The 19,220-nt window shown below is 42.1% G+C and overlaps 1 protein-coding gene across 1 annotated transcript in view; it reads right to left on the reverse strand.

Moving 5' to 3' along the window:
• LOC109930712 (pleckstrin homology domain-containing family A member 2) overlaps positions 1-18,934 on the reverse strand; it is a 48,051-nt gene extending 29,117 nt beyond the window's left edge. The window contains exons 1-4 of the mRNA XM_048618504.1: positions 18,905-18,934; positions 16,438-16,486; positions 13,350-13,447; positions 10,379-10,513 (exon numbers count right to left, since the gene is read on the reverse strand). Coding sequence (XP_048474461.1) covers positions 10,379-10,513; positions 13,350-13,447; positions 16,438-16,486; positions 18,905-18,934 — 312 coding nt within the window. The remainder of the gene's footprint in view (positions 1-10,378; positions 10,514-13,349; positions 13,448-16,437; positions 16,487-18,904) is intronic.
• Between the last annotated feature and the right edge of the window lie 286 nt (positions 18,935-19,220).

Raw genomic sequence — 19,220 nt, forward strand, 5'->3', positions numbered from 1 at the left:
CTACATCTAAATCTAAAATGAGGCAGATGATGGCCCAGTGGTATTATCGCTAGGCTATTAATCCAGAGACCCAGGTAATAGTCTGGAGACCAAGTTTAAATCCCACATGGCAGATGGTGGAATTTGAATTCAATAATAATCTGGAAATAGGAGTCTAAGGATGATCATGAAACCATTGCTGGCTGTCAGGAAAAACCCATCTGGTTCACTAATGGTCCTTGGGGAAGAAAATCTGCCTAATTCACCTGGTCTGGCCTACATGTGACTGCAGACCCATAGCAATGTAGTTGACTCTTAACTGTCCTCTGGGCAATAAGGGATGGACAATAAATGCTAGTCCAGGCAGTGGTGCCCATATCCCGTGAATTAATTTTAAAAAATCTTCCCTGAGCATGACTCAAAACTGCCTGTGCATCTATCCATGCCATGCTGATAATTGGCTGGTCTCAAATAAACTGAGCTTATTTATACCTTTGTGAAACCTTCACTGTCCACAGTTTCCAGTCATCCCACTTGTTTCTCAGACTGACCACAATAGCAGGTGGCAACCCCCAACTGTGGTATTGCAATTAAACTCTTAAAAACCAATCTGAGTGTGATAGCCTGTGATGTGCTGTGTTCTCTCCACAGTACTGCTTCTGGTTTCAGCTACATCACCAGCAGGAAGCATTAGAGGGCCATCAAATTTTTATACCAACAGAGGAGGGAATGTCAGAAGCACCCCAAATGCATAGGTCAAGATCAGCATGGTGCCAAAAGACGCCTGAAGCACAGCCACTGACCCACTCTTCAGGCAGCTTGATGACTCTGAAGGTTGTGTTCAGGTCACAATTCAGACTTAAGCACAAAAACCAAGGGCTGACATTTTAGTGTGGAACTGAGGGAGGGCTTCAATATGGGAGATGCTGTCTTGCAGTTCAGAGGTTTGATCAAGCCTCTTACACCCCATCAGGTAAGTGTAAAAGATCCCCTAAGGTTTTAATATTTCAATGTCATTAAAATACAATGTCTTTTTTGTGGAAGTTTACAAATTGGCTGCTGTGTATTGCTATGTTGTGCATGTGGCTGTGCTTTAACATTTAAGGACATGCTGAGGTCATACAAGGAGTGATAGAAAGACAAGTCTTTCTCAGTTGTCTCACAGTTGTACTCTCGAGTACACCATAACCTCCAACTAAGCAAATGATTCATGGTTTCTTGTTCCACCTGTACAGGAAGGCATTGTGGTTTTTGTATTGCTGGCCCATACAGCTGTGCTTCAACGCCCACTGAAGCCAACAGTTGTTTTGGTGGTGGCATTAACTCTCTCTCAATCAAATCCTAAAGTGGAAACAGCATGAAGTCAGAGCACTGTCAGGCTCACTGCAGTGCACAAGAGCACGTGGAATACACCATAAGACTCTCCTGACATCTGGCCTCTGCTCCACTCTGCTTCTCTTATTCGTAAATGCACAACTGTGTTTTATTAATAAGCTGCAGAGGCTGCAGGATCCCAGATGTGACTTTCTAATTCCTCTTTTTTAAAAATTTATTCACTTGGGAATCATGGACAAGGCTCACCCTAAGTTGTCTTGGAGCAAGTTGTGGTGAATTGCGTTCTTGAACTGCTGCAGTGCATGTGGCCGAGGTCTGACCCAATGGTGCACTCTCAGGAAGGGAGTTCCAGGATTTTGATCCAGTGACAATGAAGGAACAGAAATATATTTCCAAGTCAGGATTCTGAGTGGCTTGGAGGGGAACTTTCAGGGGATGGTGTTCCCATGTATCGGCTACCCTTGTGCCTCTAGGTAGCAAAGGTGACAGATTTAGAAGATGCTGCCAAAGCAACCTTTAATAGTTGCTTCTGTGCATCTTGTAGATAGTACAAGCTGCAGCTAAGCTACAACAATTGTGTAGAAACTAAGCCGAAAAGGTGTTGGATATGGAATCGATTAAGTGAGCTGCTTTGGCCTGGAAAGGGCCAGTATTGAACCCAAAATGGGCAATAACCCAGCTGCTCCACCTAGCTTCAGCAGTCCTGGTCTGCAGGAGTAGGAGGTGGGTGCCGGAAGTTCCCATCTCTGATCAGTATCTCATGGTTCTGACAGGTGTTTGGATGTTGAAAGCAGGATGAACCTCAGTTGGTGATGTCATCCTGCCTACTGTCATTGACATAGGTGCACATATGTTGTGATGGTGGAGTTTGTAGGGGGCTGGCAGGGTTAGGGGAGACAGCAACTTGGAGTGTATGTGAAAAGACTCTTCCTGCATTCTATTTTCATTTCTTGTAAAAGTTGGAAGGGGTGATTCTGAGTCCAGATCCCCCAAAGGGAACTGCTCTTACAGAAAATGAACCTTACATGAGCAAAATACAACACCATCAGCACCCGAAACTTTCCACATTCCAATCTCGACAATATTACTCCTCACTGGCATGTGTCTGGTCATAGGAAGAGCCCAACCAAATGATTCTGATTGCAAGGAATCTAATGTATCTGCCCTGGCAGGTTCAGACTTACACTATTTGATCGCGGCATATTGCTGAAAGTGCAAGCTGATAATCTTACTGTCAGGGAAAATGAGCATCTGAGAGCTAAGTAAAGAGGGCTCACAATGTTGTATCTCAGATTCGAATTTAAGGATCTTTATATTCTCAGGCTGAGGAAAGCATAAATGAGGCTGCATAAACTAAATGTCAAATCAGATGCATAACTGAAGTAAAGATGGGGAGAGAAAGTTTGGATGAAGACAGAGGGAGAGGCAGAAACAAAAAGTGACTTAATAAAAATGTTTTAAACTTCAGCATTTTTAAAATCACCACTAACGATTAAAATGTGTAGGAATGAGACTCCATGTTGATAATATATCATTTTCAGTGCTAGACAGAGTGGCTCAAAATTATTAGTATAGATCACTTAATTAAAAAGGTATTTGGATTGAAGTGGACAACAATTAGCATTTTTGGTGTGTTCTGTCTATTTCTAACCAACAAGAACAGGGACTTCACAACACTAATAACATTTTACAAGTGAGTCTGAAGGAGATGCTGCTTGAGAATCTTATAATAGAGAGTTGGACAGTATTTCTAGGTGTCTGCATCACATGTGCATCTTCCCTCATACACATATGTATATCTATGTGTGACTGTCAAAATAATGGTGAGGTTTTTGGTGTTATTTGTGCTGATGTTCAGTTTGGGTTATGTATATGTATAGGGATATGTATAACTACACATACAAACATTATATATGTATAGCCCAAACCCTGAATTGAACTTCAGCAGAAATAACATCAAAAGCCTCTCCCTTATTTTGACAGTAAGGGCTACTGTATTTAAGCCATGGCCTTGGGGGCCAGTATCAGATCCATGCCTCAGTTCTCCAGGGAAATAAATTCACCAATCTCATGCTCCTGACAGGCGGACCAGATTTGAAGAGCTAGTCAGTGATGTGGCTGCAAATGTGCAGTGCTGATTTTTTGGCCTGTGCTCCCACTGAACATGGTTTCCTGCTGGGTTTCAAATGCTGAATTCAGTACTTGCAGAGCAAACTTCTGTGAGAAAGAGTGTCCTAGAACAAAGTGAAGAGAGAAAGAAAGACCTGATGCAACGCTTTTGCACCTTTCAGCATAGCTCCCAATGTTTGAAAACTGAAGTGGTTTCTGTTATGTTCAGATCGGAATAGAGTTAAGCAACTGCACTAGGTGACTGGCCAAATAAGGCAAAGATAATTCTCACCATTGGTTAGGTTGTGATTAAAAAAAATCGAAAATTTCCATTTCCTTCTATTCTGTACCCTTGATTGAAATGATTCATTATTTTGATCTGAGTTTAGCTTTAAAAAGTATTTGTTAAGTGATGGTGAAGAAATTGAAGTGTAAGTTTTAGAATTGAAGTTATTGGATGAATTCACATAACTCATTCTTTGTACAAGTGTCTCTGAGGTGTGTAGAGTGAGAGAACCTTCTTGGCTTTGATCTTGAAAATAGGGACTCCTGCTGGCCTTCAATTAGCCGAGGGGATCAGAAACCATGTCAAATTACACTGGGGACACTTGGTATTGGGAGTGTGTTATTTGTTCAATTATTGGCAGATGCTGAGAGTAAAAGATCTAGAACATTTCGGACACTAATCGGGCTGCAGCTAGATGTACTGCATACAGTTCTGGTTCCTGCAACAAAGGTAGGCAGTTATCACAATGTAGAAGATACAGAGGAGATTTACAACGTTTTTACCAAATGTTGGGAATTTTAACCATGATGAAAAGATTGGAGAGGCTAGAATCATTTCCTTTGGCACAGAGAAAGCTGAGGGGAACCCTAAGTGAAATGTACAAAATTATAACTAGCCTAGATAGGGTGGAAAGGAAGAACCCTGGTTGGAATTTCTTCCATCTACCCTGGGATCCACAGAAACTGAAACTGTTTCTGGGATCTTCTTAATCTATGCCAGAGCTGATGTACAAACATGAGTTTCAGAACATATATATATGTATCATTTATTCAAGAAGGGATTCTGGGGTCAATTTAAAGTTTGTTTAAGTTGAAGGATCAGGTGATCGCGTATAACCCAAACCCGTTAAGAAATGTTTGTCTTGTGAATGCCTGTTACTCAATGTATGTGTCTAGCATACTCATGTCACACAGCAAATTGCGATGACTTCTTTGCTTCTGTGTGGCGCTCTAAGTCATCTTCGCCATTCAATTCTCAGCCTTGGCTCAGCAATAACAGACATGAGATGGATCAGAGTCATGGGGTCAGGCCCAATCCAGAATCTTGTACATGACATCCAGACTGACACTCCAAGTAGGAGTGTTGCACTACCTCTCAGGGTCCCATCCTTTGGATAAGACATTAAGCTGAGGACCCACCTGTCAGATGAATGCAAAAGATCTTGTACGGCAACAGAGAGGTGGCCAAAAGCCAGTCTAAGTCATGGGTCTCAGAAAGGACCAGTGAAAACTGTCCCCGCCAACACACCCCAGCATTTATTTTGCCCTCATTTCTCCACCCAACCTTCCCAGCATTTATTGCTCAACCAACTCCTGTTCAGAAGGAATTCAATTACTGGAAAGTGCTTTGGAAATATTCCGAAAACTAACACGAATGCACATTCTTCTCCATGTCTCACTTATGGAACAGCAGGACAGAGGTTTCCCTCTCCTTTGGGAGTGGCATGGTGGCTCAGTGGTTGGCACTGCTGCCTCACAGCGCCAGGGACCCACGTCTGATTCCAACCTCGGGTGATGGTCTGTGTAGAGTTTGCACATTCTCCCCGTGTCTGTGTGGGTTTCCTCCGGGTACTCTGGTTTCTTCCCATAGTCCAAAGATGTGCAGATCAGGTGAATTGGCCATGCTAAATTGTCCATGGTGTCTAGGCATGTGTAAATTAGGTGGATTAGCCACGGGAAATGCAGTGCTACAAGGATAGGTTAGGGGGATGAGTCTGGGTGGGATGCTCCTCAGAGAGTTGGTGTGGACTTGATGGGCCCAATGGCCTGTTTCCACACTGTAGGGATTCTATGATGCTATGATTGTCATGATAGGCTTTTGCAGCAAGGTATCTAATTATTTCATCCCTTAAAAGACAGTTGACAATTTCATAATGTGTACTCTTGGAATGTGTCAATAATTCCAGAGGGCAAAGGATACCATTGTATTAAATGCATTAGTCAAACAAATAACCATAGCCTACAAATGAACATATTTTCTGTTTTTAAGTCTGTACTTCCTGGTTCTGAGTGACTGAAAAAGCAAACACTGGGATTGTTTTCGAAATGACAGCTATTTCTTTCGGGCTATTTGCAAAATGAAAAACAGTAAAACAAAAACACTTGCTAAAACATTTTTAAATGTTCTGAGGGGCTAGGAAATGGAGCTTGAAAGCTATTTTAAACAGAAGAAAATAGGAGACTAGGATGTTTTCTTATACACACCATTTGTTTCAAAAGGAAGAAACTTAACTTGTCATTTTCAAAATAGAATTGGACAATTACTCGAAAGGGGAAAAAAAAAACTATGTAGGCCTGTGGAGAAATAGCTGAAGACTGAAAATGGTCAGACAAATCATTCTAAGAGCTAGCAGAGGGCTGATAGGCCAAATGGCTTCTTCTGTGTTGTACAATTCTATGAAAGCAGGAAAGACAAGTAGACAAACAGGCAAGACAGGGTGGGGGAGGCAAAGCAGACAGAAACTGCTGAAGTGTAATTTAAATAGAGATTTTAAAATGTAAGTGCTTATTTCTGCAGCTCAGATTTACTGTCGTGTTAATTAAACTGCTCCTAGCATTTGGGGAGCTTTATTGTTGCACTCATTGTCTGTGAGTGAATTGAAAATGTTAAAAAAAGAGTTACCTTCCACACCATTGGAACTTTTGGCAGTGAAAGGGTCATTAAACTCGAACAGTCTGTAGAATCAGTCTGCACAGGCTGATTCTACAGACTGAGATTAATGACCCTTTCACTGCCAAAGGAATTTACACTCAAGTATAATTGTGTTGCAGGAATTTTAAATTGTTTTAAATATTCCAGACATGCACTAGTTTAATGGAGAACTGATGGAGAACAGGCATTCAGTCAATTCCTGCAGACATCTTGTGCGCTTGAATAACCTTCTGTGTGTCTCATTTTGAGAACAGTCAAAGGTATTCTGGTGCTCAAACGGTTAAAGATTTTTTTCTAAAAATGAGGAAGAGTGGCACAGATGTCAGGTTTAATGCAAATACAATTTCTAAATTAGTAATTTCAGTGCTGCGGTGGCCACAAGTGACTGGGTTGGCTGATGAGATAACTGAACCAGAAGTTAATCAGCAACGGCCAACCACCTTGTCGACTAACCCATGTCACAGGATGGCAACATGAGTTCAACCACATCAGTAGTCTCAGAAGCAAAATGAAAGGGTTGCAGCTCCTCACCCAACATCTCTCTGGTGTGGAAGTTACTTGTGAAATTTATGCTGTAGTTTTTGTTTGACTTGGACAGTTATTTTAGTACTTGTGAGAAAGTTCTGATGGCATCCATTTTTTTGTGATCTTTGGATGAATAATGCATCAAGACAGAAGGGGGTGGGGCAAGGTCTGGATTGGACAGGGCTGGCCATTCTCTCCTCCCCAAAAGGGTACAGGATTCTTGAGGAATGCTGGCCAAAGAAACAAAATTGTGAAATCTCGAAATGTCCCACATGACCACTCAGTCCCGGAAGGGGAGCAGAAACTATCAGACCTGTCAATGCTCAGCCACACCTAATATTCATGGTACGCTCAGCAAGAGGAGGAAAGGAAAAAGAAACAAGCCTCTATGGAGTCAAATTCAAGAAAAACACTGTGCAGTTCCTCCGGGTAATTCCTGCTTCAAATCCAGGGGGGACTAAGATTACTCATGATGCACAAATGGTGTGATTTAAGTAAACTTTATGTTGCTGCCTCACTGAAACTTCCTCTGATCTGCTTGGCTTGTGGGCAACTCCTTATCGTTGGAGATCTCAAACTCGCCTATCCTCTGTTTCTCCCTTCACGGTGATTCCCCAGACATACACATGATTAGTTCCTCAATCTTGTGAGCTCACGAGGGCAGAGCTCACTCTGGTGACCACACGATGCTGCTTCCTTCCTTATATACAGCCCTCCAACAGTCTGAGAAAATGTGCTTTTGCTTGTTGTCCTTGGAGGGAGTTGCCTATTGACTGTTCATGTCAACTTTTCCCAGCTCAGGCCCTTCACCTTTACACTTATTCATATCTTGTTTGCCCTGGTGCCTCTCTGCCTCAGTCCTCCACCTTCAATGGCAATGCTCCCAGGAAATCTTGAGGAGGCCTGTCTGTTTTGTCACTCAGCAGTAACTCAGTTGTTCCTGAAACCTGGAGTCCACAGATCAGAAGGATGCAAGCTACCTGTCTAGTTGGTCACCTCCAGATCTTCTCCAACCCCTTACAAATTTATAAAGCCTTCAACACAGGTGTAATCTGACAAAAATGGATATATTTGGAAGAATGAAGAGGAGCTTAGCCAAAGAGGTAGGTATGGTGCCAAACTTTCCCAGAGGTCCAAAATATAAATGATTCAAGTTGCAAAACTGCAGGTGACATTCACGTCTTGTTGCAGACAGCTGCAACTGCGTCTCGATATGGAAATACAGTGACACCAATCAAAAACATGCATTAAGTTGTTACTACAGATTGTTTGAAATGTCTGAACTACCATCTCATACCCACTTCACCTGCAGTAGCTGCCCCACCTCTCTGCTCCCCCTGCAGCAGCTCCCTATCACTTGCCCCCAAAATCCCTGGTCAGCCAATCTAAAGCAGCTCAACAATGCTGATTTCCTTCTGGTCATTTGCCCAACAGAGCAGGTTAAAGGCTGAAGAACTTACCCAATTACGGGCCCATGTTCATGTGAAAGTTTTCCTGATGCTCAAATAATTTGACAATCTATATCATTAAATTGAGACAGATGAAGAGTTCTATTATCCAGCATCTCAGCATAAATAGTTTTCCACAGTTTACTGGAACTGGATTATTAATCTTGTAATGGATTACAGGAGACCCACAACAATGCACACAGGCCATATGGCCCCAATGGACTATGCTTATGTTTATACTCATTCCTCTTAGCCTCTTCATCGAGTGCTGTTGCAATTACCTTCTATTCCTTTCGCCCTTATATATACTTATCCAGCTTACCCTTCAGATGCATTTGTGCTCTTCACCTCAATTCATCTTAATGGTAGTAAGTTCCACATTCTCACCACTCACTAGCTAAAGAAGTTTATCCTGAAATTGTATTTATTGGTGACAATGTTATTTTTAGGGTCCCAAGTTTTGGTCCCAGACTGTCAGGTGACAGAAAGAGAGACTGGGATTCTAATATTTGACACTGATTGCAAGAAAAGGTGACAGCTTATTTTCTCTACAGTGATAGGAAGTGACAGAACAAGGATTTTACTTATTTTTACACTGTTTGGTGCCTGCCTGATTGAAACATTTCCAAATGCTAAAGATCTTTGTCTGGTTACCACTCAACCTTCTTCTTACGAGAGAAAAGACCACTAGTCAGTTCGGCTTTGCCTGGCAAGAAGAGGATTTTTAAAATTCTTTCATGGGATGAGAGTGTTATTGACTAGGCCAGCATTTATTACTCATCCCAAATTTCCCAGAGGGCAGTTAAAAGTCAACTACATCGCTGTGGATCTGAAGTCACATGGAGGCCGGACGAGCTAAGGATGGCAGTTTCCTTAGGACACGAGTGAGCCAGATGGGTTTTTCCAATAATCAACAATGGATTTATGGTCATCATTAAACTCTTAATTCCATTACAACAACAGGAACAGGACTAAGCTATTCTAGCCCTTTCTGCCATTCAATTCAACCATGATTGCTGGACATCATCACTCAACTCAGCCACCTTGGTTCTGCAATCCTCATGTCAATCCCAGTTGAATGATACGACCATCCTTGACACTAAGGGGCTTTGAGGATAAACACAGAAAATTAAAGTTTATCCATAAATAAGCTGTTTGAAGCAGTTCCACAAACTCATCAGACAGTGTAAAAAACATGAGTCATAAAGTTGCCTTACTTCGTCCTATTTCATGAGATGCATGAGTAAAAAAAAACTGCCATCTAAACGTTGGCTACTCTCATTCAATATACACTGCAGTTAAAGATTTTCACACTGTGGCTTTCTTAATTCATCATAAAGCATAAATAACCCTAGCACAGTACAAAAAAATTATCACCTTCTGCATTTATATCAATGACAGTTTTCTTGCAGTCATGCCCTGAACACTCAGTGCCAAATATGAGAAAACTGTCACCTAACGCTGCAGGACGATGAACTGTAGTCTGAAACTGTCAAAAAGTCAAGTTGCGGCTCTTTCTCTCTTGACTGAGATCCTAACACAATGCAAGACAGATGTGACTGTAGATCAGCAACAGAACCTTACCTTTGTATGGCACTGTTAACGTTGGGACAAAGTGGAAAGAGCCAAGTTGTACTTTCCTTTTGAAAATTTAAATCCAGTCATGGCTTCGCTATCTCCATAGTCTTCATATCTGACTCAGAGAACATTTCCTTTCACCAAACGGCCTCTTCCTTCTCTCTGCCCAATTCTAACTGCTGCCCTACACTCCATTTTGTGAAATTCCCTACCTAAACTCTCCATCCCCTCCTCCTCCTTTGAGGCCCTTGTTGAAATCCATACCCTTGACATATCTTTTGGAAGCTAGTTCTAATCTCTCCTCCTTTGTCACATATTGTGGCAAGCCTTGGCACTATTTTTCCTACATTACAGCCTGTGAATTCCATGCTACAAAAGACAAGGATATTAACAGAAATACATTTCATAAAGTGGTTCCAACATCTTGAAGAGGAAGGAAAGTACAGACTGAAACTATAACTCTCACCTGACTGATGGGTGTCTGCACCACTACCCCTCCAATGATTTCAGTCTTGTATGGGATCTGCTGCTTCTGGCCTTCTGTTGTTGGTCTTTTTGGCTCAGCACTGGGTTGTGGGTCATTTGCATTACCCTTTGGCACCTGTCAACGTTAAGCAAAATAAGTAGAGCCATACGTATACCTTGAAAGGTCATACTTGCCTCTGTAATTCTTTCAGTTAGCCAGAGTGAGGAAAAGAGACATTACTCTGTTCACTCATGTTGTTTCAGATATGCCAAGTTTATCATCTCGGGAGGTCTCCAAAACCACCTTGCAGTGCCATTGTTCATTTCAATTCTGGAGCAAATTAGTGTCCCTACCCCTCGAACATCTGTGGATGTCCCATGCAAAACCACTGTTGTTGCTCAAACTAATTATTCTTCTGTTCAGTTTCCACAAAAATTAGAAGCCGTTGAAATCTTGCCCACATGAAGGACATCCTGAAATTTGGACAACTTTGGAAAAATGTTCAGCTTAGCTTTTACAGAAAATGAAAGACTGTACTGTATCATCTTCATGAAATGTCACAACTTAGTCAGGCTACAGGCCCCTAACATCGCACAAATTCCAAGTAACAACCTCAGAACACTTAGCAGACTTTGACTAGCTCCATGAGTCCTTTTCTGTCAGATAGGGTAGGGCATGGATAGAGAAACAGATCTTCCATAAATTTATGAATTGGATATATTTGAAGCATCAGACCTTCTCCAACTGTGGTATATCCAAATAAAAACAAAATAGTGTGCATGCTGGAAATCTTAAATAAAGGCACAAATTACTGGAGAAACTCAGCAGGTCTAGCAACATCTGTGGAGAGCTGAGTTTATATGTTCTCTGAAGAATCAAAGAAGAATCATATTGGGCTTGAAACATTAACTCTGTTTCTCTCACTGTCAGACGCTACCTGACCTGGTGAGTTTCTTAAGTGCTTTCTGTTTTTATTTGTAGTGTATTCACATATTTGTTAGTGAATAATGGAAATGTACATAGAAGAGAACACTACAATCATGTGGCACTTAACTAGCTTTCTTTCACTTGGAAGAACAGTTTTGTGCTTCCTGTGATGGTTAGGCAAGAGATCCTTACCTATATGGTACTTGATTCTGAACTGTCTACTGGAGATATTTCCTGATCAACCAGTTCAGAGATGTTACAACACACCTCTGGAACAGGCCTCATAGCTCTAAGGAAGGGACATTACCACTGCATAAAAATCCCCAAATTGTCTTTTGGAAGCATATTCTCAAATTTCATCAGGTTTATGTACTCACTTAATTTTCAAAAGAACAATATAATAATGTTTTATGGGCGAGGGGCTATTAAATGAGAATTTTGAAATGTGTGATATAAAATAAACTTTTAAACACAAGCTAAGCACAATTCGAAGTAAGAGCTATTGGTGAAGACAGAAGAATGAGATAAACATCAAAAGAGAAAAGTGTTGTTTCCTGATCAGCATTTGTCCATTGATATTCTGCTCAGTTTTTCTGAAACCGAGACTACTCAGAATTAGGTTCTGCACAAAAAGAAACACAGTAAACCAAGTTAAAAAGTATTTTGACTCAAGAAAAACACCTTTATTTCATTGTCATTCTTGTATGTGATGTGGTGTCTGTACATTTGTTGCCCATCCCTAATTGCTGTTGAACTGATTGACTCTCTAGGCCCTTTCAAAGGGCAATTAAGAGTCAACCACATTGCTGTGAATCTGGAGCCAAGTTAGAATTGCAGACTTCCTTCCCAAAGGGACATTGGTGGTGGGTTTTTAAGATTATGGTTCCATGAAAAACCTAATTCTACCCACTCTATCCAATTTGATTCTGTCACAGGGTCTTTAGGTAAAGAATAAGGCAGTTCAGCAAGGGGTCCCAATGGACACAGATGTGTTATCTCTGGCTCCTGATAGTCTGACATCATTATGCCTTAACTACCAATGTAACTTGTAACCAATGCTATCAGACAAAAAGCTCCTTCATGTTACATAAGGCAACTGTGTCCTCTTTTTAGTCTATCCTCTATGACTAATTATCAGACCAACCAATAGTTTCATCATTGAAAGTAGGGTTGAAGGCAACATTCTACCCCAATCAGTTAGAACCCATTATGAGACTATCTGTATCTTGTTGAATTCTGCTTTTGTGTTCCAGAGTTCCATTCTCATTAATAATCTATTATAAAATTAATACAATGTCCATCATCTATCATTCACTACATACCAAGACTCAGACCACTGTTTCTCAGAGTCTTGCATATCTCTTTCTGGCACCAATTTCTCGTGATATATGCTGCTCCTCTAACCTGACCACCTCTGGCTGAAACTAACACACTATAGTTCACTGAACCCTTGATTGTATTTTGTTACCTAACTGAGATAATGACTCACATCATCCCACTCAAACTTCTCTGGGTTTGCCTACGTTTGTTTATAATGGCGATGAATTCTTTCCCCTCCCACTTGTTTCTGATTGTATTCACATGCCCTATTGCCTTTTGTGGAGAACAGCCTCTACACAAATGTGATGCGTCTCTTCTCTTCACCTACACTGAATGTGTTTTTAATCTGGTCATTCACGTCTTTGTAGAGACTTACATTGTTCATCCTGACTGCTGATGCTTCGATAATTGGAGCTTTCAAGGCTGAGATGTATAGATTTTGTTTTCTTTATTTGGTCATGGTATGAAAGGACATGGAGCTAAGGAGGATCAATGCAGTTCAGGAACAGATCAGCTATGTGGTAACTGAATGTGGAGCAGGTTGATGAGGGTGAATAGCCTGGTCACATTTCTCTGGAACCTTCAGAAGACAAGCTGATTGGTGTGTTTGACTTTGGTCAGAGGTAGCAGGAGTTGAAGCAGACTGACATCACCCAAAGTTTGAAAGCAAACTGCATACCCACTTGACAACTGTAGCCATTGCGTTGAGTGAGAGAAAACTTACTGTAATTTTGCAGGACTTGTTTAAGGCATCAACCCAGTCGAGTAAATCATTTTTATCATTGGCTTGTAAAAAGTAGCGACGTAGACCTGCATTTATGACTGCAATTCAAAGAGAAATTGATTGATTAGACTGTTTTCACTGAAATACACATACAATGCATTGGCGAAGTAAACTGTGAGTAAGATTCAAGACTTTTATCTAAAATGGTATTGGGTGTTGTGGTGAGATAAGTCATGGATTGATAGTTTTACTCGGTCCAATGAGGTGTAATCAATTCAAGCTCTGTTGTGCTAAGATTCGGCAAGTGGGTGAAGTCAGCCTGAGACTTGTCCACCCACTCCATGTGAAGAAACAAAACAAAAATATAAACTGAGACAAGTCCATTCTGATGCTCAAAACTGGGTCTGTAACTTGTGGGCTAGCTGATGAGATGAGGCTTGCTACTTCATGAAGTAGGTGCTGAGAGGTATGCTCACTTCACTCCTGCAAGGTACTCATGACAGATAATGGCAATGCATGTTTGTTGGCTTGGAGACCGAGGGAATGGTGACATTGCTCACAATGTCCAAAAAAAGTTGTAGGCGAAGATGGCACATTTTAAGAAAACTTGGAATGCATCCTTACTTCTGAAATGCCATATAACAACAGAACAAAAGTGCCACAAGCAAACAGAACATTCTGTACTTCCTCTTTCAATACTGTTACGACCCAGAAGGGATGTTGGCTGTACACTTGGAGACTAGCTGAAAGGTCACACAACAAGAACATGTGGAGACAGCTCCATTGGCTTTAACAACTGCCCACGTATCCTTTCATCTGTTACTAGCTTGTGGTTGATTTATAACACCTGCTTTATCTGTACATCAGTTTACGTCAGTTCAGCTCATTGCTAGCTTGATGTGTAACCTCACCAATTCATCTGCTCGGGAAAGGCCTAGCCCCAAACTTGAAAAACTCAACCCTAATCTAGTTGTTTTATGCACAATTCAAATGTCTGTTAATCCTGTCTGGTTCACCACCAAATCCCATTAACAACATCTCCTGAGCCTTGGAAATTCCCCTCATTGGAGAGTTGCTGACCAAATCCTCATGCTGTCCCCCAGATCACTTGACCTTTCTTCACCAGAGTATCAACACACTTGACATTTGGGACTGAAATTTCCCCTGGGAATCTGGAACTTAGTTTTAGCACTAGTTCCTGTTGCCCAACTAACAGGTCTTTTCAGCTCACTGGTGCCTCATTTTACAGGGAAGTAGGAGGCTGTCCACTGTGTTCACTGTCCACTTAGATCTGGGTGTGGGAGTATGTTCTTGAGTTGGGAGCTGAGGTCAGTGCAGTTCCCACTGACTGGCCTGATGAGGCCAAAGCAGCACAAGTGGGAGGGAAGCACTGCAGCCACCATTAGCAACAGGGAGCACGCACTTCCATTATTTCCATACTCAATGACAAAGCTGTGAGATGCCATTTCTTTTGCCAGCATAACCTCATCTGTACGTTACACAGCATCTACCTCCCCTGTGCAGCTATCTGCCCTTAACTGGTAGGTTAGGGACACAGTTGAGAGTGGGAGAGGGTGCGCACACCATGCTAACAAGACTGCAGTCTGCTCATCACATATCAAGCCAATACCTCTTTAACTAGCATAACTACCTGCCTCACTCACATTGCCGGAGATTTCCACTTCTGGGCAAAGCACGGAGGAGGGAAAAAGTCAGGGAGCCAGACCTCTGCTCTCCCACACCTCCTTAATTGCACACCCTCCCATCAAAAATCGGCTTCACGGGGAGTGATAAATGTTTGACCTTCATTCCTCAAGAGATGCTAAAGGTTTTACATGAATGCCTGTTTCTGGTTTTCAAGTAGTTCACCCCACCCACCTTCATAAATTGTGCAGACAGGCTGAACGAGTGAGTAGTGAGTTGACAAGACGAAGGAGGCAGCACTATTTAAAGAACCCCAATTGTGCCTGGCAAATGAGTTTATGCACCTCTGCCTGCTTTTTCATGTTTTTGTCCAATTCGATTTACCAGCACTGCAAAGCTTTTAAAAATACAGGATCCAGGCAAAACAGTTTCAGGTAATGATGTCAGATCAGAGTTGCATTGAGGCTTTCATTTCAAACAAAAAAATCTGGGCTGTGGTAAACAACCATTCCCAGAGAAACATATCGCCACCAGCCAAAAAAATTAATGTAATATCGTTGGATGAGGATGGAAATCTAAACACGGTAAACTAGGGTTTCAACTCAGTCACTGCAGCAAGTATGTCTGAAAAAGTTAAAACCTCAGGAGGCTGTCCCTTTCCAAAACATTCTTATGAAATGGAAATAGTGCTTCAAGCAAAAGCAGGCACAATTTGGAACATGCGCTTTTTAACAAGAGAAGTACTTGTCATGTGACAAGACTTGAAGATTGAAACACAACAAGCACTGCAGCTCAGAAATGGTAAAATAAGCCTGGTGGATTCAAATGCTTGTGGTTACCAGGTGAAAGCTGAACAGATCTGACGTCTGTGCAATGCTCACTACAGCACCCATGAAATGGAGAAGTTGTTCAATAGGTCTTTCTGTAGAAGAGGGACCTTCCAAAATGTTGTTGTATCACGCGCGGCTGTGTGATGACTGTCCCACATATAGGGAAAAGGTGTTAGTGGATTTTCAAGCCACTGACACGGCCCCAAGTCAATTAATTCTCAGGGGATGTCCTTTACGCCATAGTTCCTGACCAGAATCAGAACCACAGTTCAATGATGAACAACATAGAGTGATGGTGTGAATGCTGAGTGTGTCTGTTGACAGCACGACTTGTCTGGAATAACTGAATTGCTTCTTATTCAAGGGGAAGAGATATTTCAGTTTTTCTGTCCATTAAGCTTGTTGCTCACAGGCCCACTATACATCGGACATGCTTGAGCACCTGGAGACTATTCAGTTTGCATCAACTTTGAAGGAATAAAACCGCCTAATTGGTTTGCAATTACCAGATACAATGTCCAATTTTACACGGGAATTAGATGTAAGAGACTCCAAGAGTGGCTAAACCTATCCAGAGTTAATATTTAAGCATTTCTGTCAAATTCAACACTTACCAAAACAAAATTCGACTTTTGGTTTCTGCTTTGCAGTAGCTTCACTGACCTACAAACCAAATAAAAGTTAAGTGAGATACATTCTGAATGATCGTCCACTTTTCTCAATAACAGTTGGCATGTTTGGGAGTGATTGGGAGCACAGACGGCGAGCAACAATTGAGCTGATTTGCCTGTTAAAGGTGGGTCAATGGTCAGAGAGAGCTTCAGCCTGGAATTAATGGGCTCAGAGAATGCACCAGAAAATCAGAGGCCCCATGCCCTTGATTTCCACATCAATATTGACTGCTGTTCTCAGCATACCACAGGAGCACATCACCTCTTATCTCCACCAATTTCGCAAGAATTCTGCTGGAGCATTGCAGAGGTTCCAGTTCAAAATATTGAAGATTTATTCCTGCTTACAAGAAGAGCAGGAAACTCAAACACCACAGGACAGAAGCATTTTGACAATTGTGACAATTTTCAAATGAAAGCTTCTCAGCACAAACAGCATATGACTCTGTGGCTTTCTCTTCTTTAAGACACAGATGAGCCAGTGCAGTATCTCCAGCATTCACAGCTTTTGGTTTGGTTCAGTCCCCATTGCAAGAGATCAATATGTTTACCTATGGCATTGCAGCAGAAGTACACAGGGAGTTTCACTGATGCATCATATGACTGGCTCTTTTACAGATTTTCAAGGTACTGTTGCTCTGAACATAACCATATACTCTGAACACATAACCATGTGAGGAATCCCACTGTTGCTGGAGCAAAGTGTGGCAAGTGGTTCACTGTGATAGCCACAAACTGTGAGCCACTAACACTTGCAATCTAAATATTATTTATTGTGAGGCAAATTGAATACAAAAGTAGTGAGGTTACGTTTCAGTTACAAGGCATTGGTGAGACCACATGTGGAATTCTCTATACAGTATTGGTCTTTTTATTGAAGGAAGGATGCAAATACGTTGGAAGCAATTCAGAGGTTTGCTAGACTAACACCTGGAATAGAGTGGTTTGACTTCTCAGGTAAGGTTAAACAGGCTAGACTTAGACTCCTAACAGTGTGGAACCAGGCTCTTCGGCCTAACAAGTCCACACCGACTCTCAGAGCACCCCAACCAGACCCATCTCCCTATAACCCACCTAATCTACACATCCCTGAACACTATGGGCAATTTAGCAAGGCCAATCCACCGAGCCTGCATGTCTTTGGATAGGGGGAGGAAACCCACACAAACACGGGGAGAATGTGCAAACTCCACACAGACAGTCACCCAAGAGTGAAATCGAACCCAGGCCCCTGGTGCTGTGAGGCAGCAGTGCTAACCACTGAGCACCGTACTGCCCTCGGCTCACATCTGCTGGACAACAAGGTGCAGGGCTGGATGAACACAGCAGGCCAAGCAGCATCATAGGAGCAGAGAGGCTGACGTTTCGGGCCTAGACCCTTCATCAGAAAAGGGGGAGGGGAAGGGGGTTTTGAAATAAATAGGGAGAGAGTGGGAGGCGGATAGAAGAGGGATAGAGGAGAGGATAGGTGGAGAGGAAACAAACAGGTTGAAGAGGCGAGGATGGAGCCAGTAAAGGTGAGTGCAGGTAGGGTGTTAGGAAGGGGATAGGTCAGTCCAGGGAGGACGGACAGGTCAAGGGGGCGGGATGAGGTTGGTCGGTAGGAGATGGAGGTGCGGCTTGAGGTGGGAGGAGGGGATAGGTGGGAGGAAGAACAGGTTAGGGAGGCAGGGACGAGCTGGACTGGTTTTGGGATGCGGTAAACCTCACATCTGCTGGAGTTTAGAAGACTAAAAGGCAACTTGATTGAAACAGACAAGGAAGATCCTATGGGATCTCGACAGGGTGAAAAGGATGTTTCCTCTTAAGGGAGAATCTAGAATGAGGACCCACTATTTCAAAATAAGGGGTTCCAACTTGAGAAAGAGATGAGGAGTTCTTTTTATTAATCACTGAGCATTGTGAATCTTTGGAACTCTTCCTCAAAAAGTGCTGAAAAGAGAATCTTTGAATATTTTTAAAACAGAGGTGGATAGATTCTTGATAAGCAAGGGGGTCAAAAGGTTATCAGGGGTAGGTCAGGAATTTGCAGTCATCCTATCAGCCCGTGCTCTACTTAATTGAAGAAGCAGCCTTAAGCTGCTGAGTGGCCCACTCCTACTCCTAATTCATATATGTGTACTATGAATATCCCAGTCAGTGTAAAACCATTTCAATTGCAAAGTTACAAACAAAACTGACCCAATTTCTGAATGTACGGAAGTTAAGAGGTGTCAGACCCTACCTCAGGAAGGCCATATCCTGGCTGCAGGAAACAGCTAGTGTGAGAGACAGAATAGAGTTTAAAAACGTATGTCAGCACTTGCACTGGCTCTCCTGCAGGTGCTGTGCAATTACTACAGACTCACAAAGTGTTATCACAAAATTACCAGAGTAAAAATTCTACATGAATTAGGCAAACATCCAATACCTGGAGTTCATTCCCTTCATGGAGGTGCATGTATAGAACTGAGGCTTGCCTAATGCATTTCATAAGTTGCAGCTATTGCCTCATATCAATTACAAAGCATAATTCATGCTTCATATCAATCTTAGATTTTAATCTTCCCCTGTTCTCTGACTGCTTTCTTGCTCCTTCTTTTCTGAGAAATTCTTGGTAGGCTATAATGACATGCTCATTAGCAGCCAATTGAGACCTTGTTTGTAAAATGTGAAGCAACACAGAACTGGATGGGAACCCAAACTGTCTTTGCTGTACTCAAAGGCACTGAACCCAGTGCTGTTGC

Source organism: Rhincodon typus, chromosome 40 (assembly GCF_021869965.1).
Source record: "Rhincodon typus isolate 14 chromosome 40, sRhiTyp1.1, whole genome shotgun sequence".
Taxonomy (NCBI): Eukaryota; Metazoa; Chordata; class Chondrichthyes; order Orectolobiformes; family Rhincodontidae; genus Rhincodon; species Rhincodon typus.